At 33.4% G+C, this 12,678-nt stretch overlaps 1 protein-coding gene across 2 annotated transcripts in view; it reads left to right on the plus strand.

Moving 5' to 3' along the window:
• The window catches only part of LOC117177948 (protein groucho-like), a 201,259-nt gene that overhangs the window by 159,367 nt on the left and 29,214 nt on the right, over positions 1-12,678 (plus strand). For both annotated transcript variants that reach the window (XM_033369078.1, XM_033369079.1), the window contains exon 5: positions 680-817. In XM_033369078.1, the coding sequence (XP_033224969.1) occupies positions 680-817 (138 nt within the window). The remainder of the gene's footprint in view (positions 1-679; positions 818-12,678) is intronic.

The raw sequence follows: 12,678 nt of genomic DNA on the forward strand, positions 1-12,678 counted from the left end.
AATTGACTGTTTGCATCAGTTTACAGTGCTACATAGATTGGTCAGGAAATCGCGGAAGTCACTGATTACACAGGATTTCATGAGTGGTAAATGTATGCAATTAGTTTATGTGTGTTGAAAGACCAGTATCGGTCTCTCCACGCGCATTAAACTGCTCGTTGAAATGGGGGATTACACTGCAAGTACTCGGTATCGCAAGTCTCGTACTACCTCGGTTCAAATTAATTACTGAGTTGACGCGTGGATACCAATACCTTGACGACGGTTACTGTTCAGTTAAGTTTTCTTGTTGAGGCATCGAGTAGGTAGCTTTGGATAACTAACGACTTCCTGCAATCTCGCGTATCCCATAAACATCATAAACTGAGACTTGTTGATATCCTCGACCTACTTGAAACAAGGAATTCTAGATGCACTAAAGTAATTACTCTCTTTCTTTTTTGAGAAAGATAGCGAGAAGATAATTAATTAGAAAGGCTAGTTACAGCAAGAAATTGTTATCGACTTAAAAAAGGTCACGAAGAAGACAAATGCCGATGGTAATTTACCAGCTGAAGCTTCAGATAAGAATCCAGTAACTAAGATTGTGAGCATTTTTGTAGCATTGTGGAATGTAGGTTAATTTTTTATGGTGCTTACTCTTATTGTTAATTAATTTGTATCTTGTTTATTTTTTCAGACTGAGATCGCGAAAAGATTAAACGCAATTATTGCTCAGATTCTTCCTTTTCTCTCGCAAGAGCATCAACAACAAGTGGCCACCGCTGTCGAAAGAGCCAAACAAGTCACTGTGTCAGAACTCAACGCCATTATCGGGGTAAGTAATTACGATTGCGTCATTAATGATCTTTGGACCAGACCAAAAAGAGCTAATGCGACTCATTTTATTCAAATTAAAAACTACAGCTAGACTTTATCTCAACTTCTAATTAAAGTCATAAAGTAATTAAACATTGAACCAATCTTTAGATTCTGGTGAATCAGTTTAGAAACCTTATATTTCAGTTATAAAAAGTGAAATTAGTTTTAAAAAAAGGTCTAGTTTATTTGTGGAAGGAGAAGAGATGATTAATGTTGGTTAGATAACGTAGTGGTACGATTCGTATGGCACTTGAACGGAATCTTGGAACCAGCTTAACCATATTTACCGTACGTGAATTTCCCACGTATATTATTCTAACTGCGCAGACGAATGAGAACCGCTGATCTGGCTGAGCTTGAGTTGAAGGAAGTCGATGTACGCCCAAGGAATCCGAAAGCGGACGGATGGATGGATACGTTCCTCCCTCGATTCTCGCGAATCCCGAATCCACTTCAATATTGCTCGAGCACTCAATTTCCTCCCTATTAAGCCGCCGGCTTCGCTCGGCCCGACTCCGCTTCTTCCAACTCCACCTCCGTCCACGTTCCGTTTCTCCATCTTTCTTGCCCTCCTTCGACTCTCTCAACCCCTTAACCATTCAGTCTACCTCAAACTCGCACCCTCTTCCTTCCGAATCTTATACCAGAATCTTCCTGGGGTTCTTGGCCAGATAGGTTATAGTGCTTTGGCGTATGAGCACCGACTAATCAGGATTTCTGCTTCTTCCAGGCCATAGGTGTTACTGTGTGTATGTGTATGTGAGAGAAAGAGAGGAGTGGGGACTTCCTTGGATCCGCGGCGTTGTCGCTACGTGCAACAAATCCTTAGCAGGATCCCCAGGATTCCAACCCTCTTAAACGGTCCTTTAACCATTCTCATCTTCTTCATTCCCAGTCCTTTCTAATCTTCACCCCTCATCTCAAATCTCCGTTTCACAACGGGAAACTCGCTTTGGAAAAACGTGATTTAAAGCAGGGAAAGAGAGCCAGCAAAGAATGAAATTCTACCTTTTTCTTTTCTCTCTTATTTCTCTTTTCCTGTTTTCTTTTTCTCTCTTTTTTCCTATTTCCCCTCCCAATCCACATTTGATCGATTCTTCAGAGTTTACTACCCTTTTGGATTCTCCCAATGTGATTCCTAGATACCTCGAGGACATGTCTATTCCTATCTAGCGAATAAGTCGAATTTATTCCAGCATGAGATTTCCAGACGAGTCACTTTCGTCTCAATCAGAATCACTGTTAGATGAGAGGAGGATTCTTTTACTCGATACGGAGGAAGTTATGAAACGACGATACGTTCGGTTTTTACAGGCAATGGAACTTCAATTTTCCGCTGCCGCAGAGACATCTCATATTGTCATCTCTTTGTGCCCCGATTGTGTAGGCTTTATTGGCGAGGTTCATGTTGTATGGAATCACAAATATCTCGACGCTTTCGAAGGGCTCATTCAAACCAAAATTAGTTGTTCCGAATAGGGTTAGTAAAGTCGACTTCGACTTTCACAGTCCAAAAGTCGACTTTTCACAATCGACTTTGGGCTCCTGAAGTCGACTTTTCGACTTCTTTCAATGAACTATGCTTACTGCCGTGCGCTAAATACAAAATACATTTGCAGTCTGCTTTCCAGCTGTTGCTGTGCGTGACAGCGCAGTCAAACTATCCGCGCGTGTCCCACACGAACACAAAGCGCGATCCAATCCCGTGCAAGGCTGCTACTTGTCCATGCCGGTGCACATTGTGGTTAAATGAGGAACCGCATAGTGGGGTGAAATCGGAAAACGAGGTTCAAAATGACATTTAGAACGCAATTATGTACCCATTTTAGATTTTTTTTAAATTTATGACTAAATTTTTCAGAAAATGGTGAGAGTAGATTTTTTATTTTTTTGTTTTATTATTTATTATTTGAATGCAAACAGCGAAAAAAATGTCGATTTTCTTAATTTCATTTTTTATCATCTAGACAAAAATTTTCTTATACTTCTCGTCCCTTGGATTTAATGCACAGGGGTATAAAAAATAAATAAAAAATGGTTAACTTACATATTTAATTGTTATAAACAAATTGTACTAACAAATAATCGACATTCGACTTTATAAAATAAACAAATAACATTTAATCCTAAATTTTAATGTTAACGTATCATCCCAACGATGAAAGCAAACGATTTCAGAGCAGAAATATACTTTGAAGAGGATTAACCTCTAATTTCAAGTATTTGTTAATACAATTTGTTTATAACTCACATCCTTGTGCATTAAATCCAAGGGACGAAAAGTAAAAGAAAAATTTTGTCAAGAAGTTAAAAAATGAAATAAAAAAAATCGATATTTTTTGCGCTGTTTACATTTCTATCAGAATTAAATTTAAAAAAAAATCTACCCTCATCATTCTCTGGAAAATTTAGTTTTGAATTTTTCAATAAAACAAATCTAAAATCGGTGCATAATTTTGTTCTAAATGTCATTTTGAACCTCGTTTTCCGATTTCACTCCACTCTTGACCGTGAAAAAATTAACTTTTATCACAAAATATTGTAGGATGTAAATATAAATAAAAAAATCTGCGGTACAAAAAAGTCAAGAAAGTCGACTTTACGTCTCGATTAATCGACAATGAAAGTCGAAAAGTTTAAAGTCGATGGTAAAGTCGAAAGTCGACTTTCTATCCCTAGTTCCGAATGTGTCTAATTACCCTCAAGCTTCGCTAATTATTCCTAATGGTATAAACTGCATTCATATATCAAAGCTATCTTTCCAATTGATTCTCGTAATCGAATTTAAAGGTGTTTTAAGTATTACTTTTTGCTCATTTTAATTTTATTTTCAAATTAATTGCAAGATAATCTATAAAGGACCAAAAAATATGAATTTCTTTATATAAGAAGTCAAGAATTTTCACTAGAATGAATATAAAATTTGAAGGGGCAGAAGAAGTTGACTGAACCCGAGTTAAAAATAATGGATTTAATTTATTCCAAGGGGTTGGCCTTGTCGAGCGACCAATATCCGAAATCTGAAAGCTTTCCACTTGAATTTGGTCTACGTTCTTCGCAATCTTCGCCAAGTCAGCAAACGGTAACCGAACTGAAACTGCTGAGAAGGGACCTGGCAAGAAGTTGCAGGAGTGTCGAGGCTTACAAGCAAAGATCTTTGCAGACTGCTACTCGATGGGCTCTCCTCTTCTTTCTCTATCACTAGATTTCGATTATTATGTAGAGTGTTCCGGTCCTACGGATTTCCGATTTCGCCGAACCATTTAAGATTGCCAACTTCCATGTATTTTATTTTGGTTCACATACTAAGGGTTGTTTCCGAAGACTTTTAATGTCAAAGGGCCGAAAATGGAAAGCACCTGAAGGTGCAGTAGTTGAACCAAAAAGCGTAAAATTAATTAAGTTCTGGGCGTGGAATGGTTGGATGAATATCTTTTGGTCAGGTAAGGGAAGTGAAGCTTAGCCATGAAGGAAGCATCATTCTCGGGAGAATTCATTCAAAATCGTCGCATTAGCGCGTGACGTAGTGCTATTACGTGGAGGAAGGACTTTCGACAACAAAGATGAAGACTGTTACGGAATCGCGAAGTCGATAATTATTACGGTGCAAAGGCTTTCGAATTCGCGCTCCCGGGCGGAAGCAAAGAGGAGGTAATAAACTCTGCGCGAACGCGCCAGCCGCTGAAGTAAAACCGAGCATTTCGGCGTAATGGTATAACTGATGTCGGGGTAAGGGTTGTACCTGAGGGAAATTGTACAGGCAGTCCGCTCGCGCTGCCAGACAAATCGTAAACTGGCTCAACTGTGTTTTAACGGTTCGTGGAGCGTGTCGGTTGAGCAGGTTGAGGCTAGATCGTACGTGTATACTCGTTAGGCAGGCCAAGCCAAACTGCGTGGGTGCCAGAGAATGTATGAGAGAGGGAGAGACAACATGCGCGAGATATACTGTGATCAAGATAGAGTAAGAGATTAGATGAGTGGGAGGAGGCGAATATTCCGGGGAGTAGTTTGCCGAGATAATTAAATGGCTTAACGATATAATAACCCCGCGTCGAGCGGCTGACTCTACATCCAACGCTTACTCGCCTGGTTCCTGGGCGTACAATACACGCCAATGAACATCAACACTAATAGTGTTTAAACATCCCTTAAATTTATGGATGCACAATTTATCATCTCATTTGTTAATAAAGTATATGTCTAAAATTATGCAAAAGACGAAATTAACGCTATTAACAGAATTTTTTCGCCTTTTGTCTTGACGGTCTACTCTGGCCCAGATCTGGGACTAGACCACCATCCATACCATACAAATTTCTAAGTTTCAAGCAGCCAAGTTTTTTGACCATTTAAAAAAAAACTGTCAGGCTGTCTAAAATCAAACAAGATTAGAAATGAAACATTATTAAAAATCAATTTTTTAAAAATTACATTTCATGTAATTTTGAATCGTTGTCAACTACTATCGACGAGAAAATTCTAGTCCTGGCTTTGACGTTAAAAAAGTAAGTGAAGAAAAAATGGTAGGTTAATGAAAGAGGTATCATTTTAAAGGTGCAAATGTTGTACGTTAATGAGCCGAAAAGTAATATTCTAAAAATTTGTTTATAGCTTACAGATCTGCAAATTTGATGAAAGTAAGGAAATTTGATAGCTTTTAAAAACAGTGAACTTTGAAGCATAATTTTGTATTGAAAAAATAATAGGAAAAATCTGAAAAAATTCATGTTGGTACTTTAAACATTTTTGAACAAATTACCGTAGAAAAATTGGTAAAATATAAATAGTTGTTTGTTTTTTGTGAAATTTCTCACTCCCTTTATAATTAGAGAGGTAAACAAAGAGATTTTTTGACATTTTTGTATTTTCAAATATAGACAATTAAAATTGTCATTTTAAAAATTTTAGGTGCGGATATATTAAGGGTGGTTTTAAGGGGGCTTGCCGAACATTTTCGCCCACTCTATAATTAGTGAGATAAAAAAGAGATTTTTTGACGTTTTTATATTTTCAAATATCGAGAATCAAACTTGTCATTTTGAACATTTTAGGTGTGGATATATTAAGGGTGGTTTTTAGGAGTCTTGCCGAACTTTCTCACCCACTCTATAATTAGTGAGGTAAAAAAAAATGTTAAAAGATTGTATTCATTTTAAAAGTTGCAGTTGCTGATTCCGTTGAGTTCATACTGATTTCTAAGATTTCGATCAAGTTAAATGAGCATTAGATCCCTTGATTTCCGATTGAATCGCCCCTCGTCGAAATCTTTAAAATCAGTATGAACTCAATGGAATCAGCGACTAAAACTTTTAAAATAAATACAATCTTTTTTATACATTAGTTAAACTTGGAGATCACAGTGAAATCATACAAAATCATTTGGCCTCAAGTGAATTCAAGACTGAACTCAGTGGAACCCAGTGAATTCACTGAGTTCAGTAATGGAAATCAGTGAAATCAGTTTAACTCTACTAGAGTTAGTGTTAATGCTCGAAGAGTAGCACGTGTGAAGACTATAGCATTTACATGCGTCGACAGTATGCGCATTTGTCTCGTTGGTTGCCGTGAAAGCCTGTGGAAGCATGTGTTCACTGTTGTGAGAGCATTTAATGTTTTTTAATCATATTTTTTTAATCGCATTTTTTAAATCTTATTTATTTTGGAAAACTTTATCCAGTCCGAAGAAACGATGACATATTTTATAAAAGATAAAAATAGGTTGATATTTTCACAGTACAAACTTGGTTTACTTTGTAATTTATGCAATTAATTGATTCAATGAAGCAAGTCGAATAGGTGAAATTTTAGAAAAAAATTATGTAGCTTGCTATATAAATGTATTCTTTAAATATTGAAATCAACTGATCTATTTAAATATTGGTACATAAATGTACCAATAATTACACAGCCACACAAAAAAGTTTGCGAAGCCAAAAAGCGACCTACATAGTGTTGTAGTATTCGTCCAGGTAGTCGAAATTTTCTGTTTAGCAAATTTTTTTGTTTGATTCCTGGACTTTCAGTCGAGGATCAATTTTTCTAAGTGGGCTACTTAGCATTTAGAAATGTTTTTCAATCTGTTGAGTTAAACTTAATAGCTTTCATGTTAAAAGATATTTTCTGAAGTTTAGGTGGCGAAAAATTTTTGTTTGTCGAAGTTAATAACAAGAAAATTATAATATTTCCAAAGGACTAACATTTTTCTCGTAAATGGCGAAACAGATATTAACAGCTGAGATGTCAACAATTTTATTAATGAATGTCTATTAAAGAAATATGCTTCTAATTTACAAAAATTAATTGGTTAATAAAAATCTCATTTGTTTATAAAAAATTTAAGATTTTTTCTGCTCATAACAAAATTTTCATCTCACGGTGTTCTACGTTACTTTTAGCGAGAAACTCTGGATGAAATACGATGTAATTCTTATCATAGACATTGATAAAATATTTTTTCAAGTTTCGGTTACAAACAAAAATTGTTGTAAAAGTTAAAAATGATCAAATTTTAATATAATGGAGTACAATGTGAGATGCAAATTCTCATATGAGTAGAAAAATCTGAAATTGCTTACAAAGGAATTATATTTTCATTAATAAATTTTTTTTTAATTCAAAAGCATATTTCTATTACAGAAATTCATAAATAAAATTGTTGATGCAAAAGTTGTTAATATTCGTTTAGCCGTTTACAGGAAAGATGTTATTCATGTTTAAACATTATAATTTTCTTGTTATTAACTATTACAATAACACATTTTCACAACTACATGGCGAAAAATGGATGTTCAAACGTAACATCTAGATGTTCAGGGTTAACATATTTTATGTTGAACTATAGGACAACAATCTAGATGTTCAAAGTTAGCATCTGTAGATCTTAAAAAGTGAGATGTTACTCCCTAGCATTCAAAATGTTCAGCTAAAATATCCGAGACTTACATGTATGGTTATGTCAAATAACGCCTGTAAATATTGAGGAGCTTACTTATTTGTGGTCATTTAAGGAATTAATTGATAACTTATTTGTGAATTTGAAATCAAGCTTTAATGTTCGTAAACGAAGGAAAAACAGATAAAGGGTATGAAATGTCGATCAGATGATACATTCAGTCAAGTTGAGGTTATGTTAAATATTTTTTTATTCAAAATAAAAACGGGATAAATAATCAAAGAACGAACGATCTATAATCTGAATTAAAAATTCTATCTATTTTAAGTTACTTAAACTCAAATTTCATTTTAAATTGATAAACATTTTGTCAAATTTGTTGAGTCAATAAACCTCCAACTTGAGATCCTTGTTCCCTACTTTGTACAGAAAAAAATCGTTATCCAATTTTATGCAAGGATAGTTAATTTTGATTCTTTTGAAATGTTTCAAAATTGTAATATTCCATAAATGTAATATAGAAAATATATAGTCGTTAAATATAGTTAAAATTTTTTGCGCCAACATCTCAAAAATATAGTAAATATTTGGCATGAATATCTCCATGTTAGGTGGTACAATCTTATCCTTTGAACACCTACATTTAGACATCCATTTTTCTCCGTGTATCCTTCAGAAAATACATTTTAACATGAGACGTATGAAATGATCAACTCTACAGCTTGAAGAAACAATTCCAAATGCTAGGTAGCCCAATTAGTAAAATTCAACGTTGAATGAAAAATCAGTGGCAAAAAGATCTGGTAAGCGTAAAATTCCAAACTTGAGGATTTCGACTATTCTCGACTAATACTAAAACTGAATTCAGAAAACCTTGCGTGAACTCAGTATTAACTTAGGTTAACAATAAAATCAGAGAAAATCGTTTGGAATCAGACGTGATCAGTAAATAAGTTCTAAAATCTTACTGTCTGATTTCCGAGCGAATTGCCCCTCTTGAAAAATAAAAAGTTAGTCGAAGAAAAATTAGTGGGAATAGGCGACAAAAAAATTGCTAAACAAAATTTAAAAAATTTTTTTAAAAAGATATATTGAAAACAAATTATTTTTAAAAAGTCTGCAAAAAATTGTTTAATAGAAATTTGGAATAAAAATCGTTTTAAAAAAAATCTTGAAAAAAATTCTTTACAAAAAAAAAAATATAAAAAATGTTTTGCAAGATAATTTTTGCGCTTATGCTACGAAACCCAAAAAATTTGCATTGATTTATATTTATATTTCCGTTAAAATGAAAATTTATTTAACATGTACGTAAGGACGTTTACTATGTAGTTATAGGGAATATAACGATATAAACTCTAGCATACAATGCAACCCGTCTTGCATTTGTGTAATGCAAAAAGTACTATATAGGCGATTTGAATTCGGTTTCCAAACCTATCGCGCTCGAAATCTAGCGCTGATTGGTCAAAGGCTTCGAGACTCAGAAGACGTGCGCAAAATATAGGTATAACCTAATTCTGAAAAAAGGTTATGTTCCTCAGGATTCACCGCGCTTTTCAAATAAATAATTAGTTACGAATTTAAAAAAATGTAACAGGACATTAAAATTGTTCACAAATACATTCGGAACGTGCATTAAGTGCTTTCATAAAAATTAGAGTTGATTTTTACCAATGTAACGGTACGTGAGTGATATTTGACGTTTGACAAGTGTCAAAATCGTTTTGTGCTTCGAACTTAATTAATTAAATAAAGTGAATATCTGCAGGTTGTACGTAATTAATTGTTGATTCAACCTCTTGTTTTACTTAATGAATTGAATATGTGAACCAAACGCTTTTGACTAACTGCAACGAAAATTGTAATCCGTATGATTATAAAAATTGCAACGATGAATCTGAGATACAAATGATGAGAAGTAAGAAGCGACGAATTATTCTTATAAGCTGGGTGTTCAACGACCTTGAAAATGTCGTCTCCGCTACCATAGAATGTTAAAGTATACATTTTTGTGATATTTGACTTAGAAATTATAAAAATTATTAGCTGAAATCTTCAATATTAACTCAGCTTCAGAATTAGAATGAGCCATAGCCATATAACAGAATTTTAAAGAGTTTCACCACTCGATTTTTGAGTATACACCATATTACAAAACATTACTAAAGATTTCAAAATGTTTCTAAGATTTTAAAATATTTAAAATGATATTGAACATTTTATAAAGGCGTGTATGTCATATTTTAAATATTTCATAACAATTTCACAAAGATTTTTAAACTTTCGAAGGATGTAAAGGGTTTCTAAGATTTTGAAAAGGTAGTACACCAGATTTCAAACATTTTAAATCATTTAAAAGATTTGAAAAGGTTTCAAAACATTTTAGAAGATTTTTTTTACTAACTATAGATTTCAAATAATTAGATGATTTCAACGTATAAAAAAGATTTCGCAAACAAAGATTTAAGAAAATTTTCCCAAAGAAACCCCGTCCCGAGAATTGTTGTGAACACATTCTTATATTGTGTTACATTGTTTTTAATTCGTACCTCATTATTTATCTGGAATGCGTGGTAAATCCTGGGGAACATAACCTTCTTTCAGAATTAGGTGTACGTCTTTCGCGGACGTCATCCGAGGCTCGAAGCTTTTGGCCAATAAGCGCTAGATATCTAGCGCGGGGGATTTAAAAACGTAATTAAAATCGACTATTTACTACTTTTTTGAATTACACAGATGCACGACGGATTGCAATGTATGTTAAAGTTATATAATTATATCCCCTATGACTACATAGTACCTCCTTACTGTATATGATGTCGTATAGTAATAAAAAAAAATTAATGAGGAAAAAGAGCTGATAAAAGGTTTTTTTAAAACTTTTTTGAGTTGTAGCTTATGAGGATGGTTTTTTTCATTGACTTTTAATTCTGATAGTATAGACATCGATAGATTCGAGTATAGATGTAGGTTCGAAACCCCGTAGCGTTAGAAATTTTATTTGCAATATAATGTTTAAAAATGTAATATATAGGTATTCATTCTAAGCAGAAACAATGAACATTTATAGACAAAATACTCAAAAATACTAGTTTTACTGGTCTGGCCAGCCTCTAAGTAGACCGTCGGATCTGCGCCAGATTAGAGTCTAGACGGTCTACTCTATAATTTTTTCATGTAATTCGGTCAGTTTTGGGCGTGAATATCTCAGAGAAAAAAAATGGTACAAAAAACTGTATATTCTATGCCATTGTGTCTTTATTTTTTCGTCGATTGCATGCTTAATGGTTATTGTGCAAAAATGTGGTGAGGAGCTGTCATCATTTATTTGCCGAAAAGCACCGAAGTAATGCACGTCGAGAACATAGGTCAACTTTGAAAAGCTCCTGTATCGTCAAATTTGCCTAGAAAATTTCGATTTTTTTTATTTATTCTTTAGAGCCTTAATAATTTCTATCTTTTTCGAAAATTACATATTTTCATAAGCGTGGCTATAAAGTAGTTTCCAAGAAAAAAAATTATCTTCGATACTATTGCACCTACCGCAACGAGCCAAAGCTGTTAATGTTTGCAAAAGGATAAGAATTAACACCATATAAAAACGTTCGATTAATAATGACAAAGTGAGGATACTTGTTTCATTGAAGTATAGCGGTACATTCAAAGAAGCAGGCGGGCTTTGAAGCACAGTAGCACGCAGCTTCTGGTTCCTCAGTTCAGGGCTGTATAGCGCGCACATAATACATCTGCACCCCGCCCTATCAGCGCTGATATGTATCACTTTGCATTGTTCTTAATAATTATATTTTTGTGGAGGGGATTTTTTTTCTTTTACACTCAGTAAATGATTAATTATTAACCTTTTTTAACTCGAACATTGTTCGCTATACACGCGTACTGCTAGCCGGATGGTCCGATTTATTTGATTCCTAAACTAGGCCCACGGTCATTGATGGAGTGCTCATCTCACTGTTTCATGGATAATATAATAATAAATTAAAGGGGCATGCTTTGCCCTTTGTACCTTCCGATAAACATAATATGAGATGGGACAGGATTTGTGAACTCTTTTCCTTCTTCAATATAAGAATACTATTCTTCGTAGGCTTCATTTGTTACTGGTACGATTAAAAATACTACTTTCTCGTAACGCCTTTAGTTTTGGTTTAAATTTCTTCGTCAGTGCCTTATCCTAATTAATCAGTAGTAACTAGTAAATAGGTAATGTTCATTGTAACTTTCTTTTAAATATCAAATAATTTTATTTACCATTATCTTTTCGAGTGATTTTTTATCAGGATCGTTGAAATTCTTTAAATAAATAGTATTTAATAAATATTTAATACTAATTAATCATAATAACAATAATTAAAGTGTAAAATGTTTCATTTTGTATTCATTATGAAATTGCTATAATTATAAATTTATTAAATCATTATTATTGTTATAATTATTAAAATAATACATATCTAATAATTAATTATGTATTATTAAAGCAATCGAGTAATTTATTAACAAAAATCACATTGCTAGTCATTATTTTTAACTGAAATAAGACACTAAGTCACTACTTATTGAAAATTAAATGAATAATAATTGATCATTAATTCCAATTGATACAATAATATTAATTATATGAATAACTTAATAGAATGCAAATACTAACACAGTTTTAATACCAATATCGAGATTTTAAACTGAAATATTAATCATTAACAATGGAATATGACAGATACATATGTAGAAATGCAATAAGATTACGATAAGAATGTGGTAATTTGGGACTCTGACGAGCTTTCACCTTTAACAAAGGAGCAGGTCAAGTTCAAAACGAAGACCTGTTAAATTGCTGCTGCACTGCCAATCTAAACCATGCTGAGTATTAAATATTTAGAAAACTTTGCAAGAAATGCATAGCCCTA

Source organism: Belonocnema kinseyi, chromosome 8 (genome assembly GCF_010883055.1).
Source record: "Belonocnema kinseyi isolate 2016_QV_RU_SX_M_011 chromosome 8, B_treatae_v1, whole genome shotgun sequence".
NCBI lineage: Eukaryota > Metazoa > Arthropoda > Insecta > Hymenoptera > Cynipidae > Belonocnema > Belonocnema kinseyi.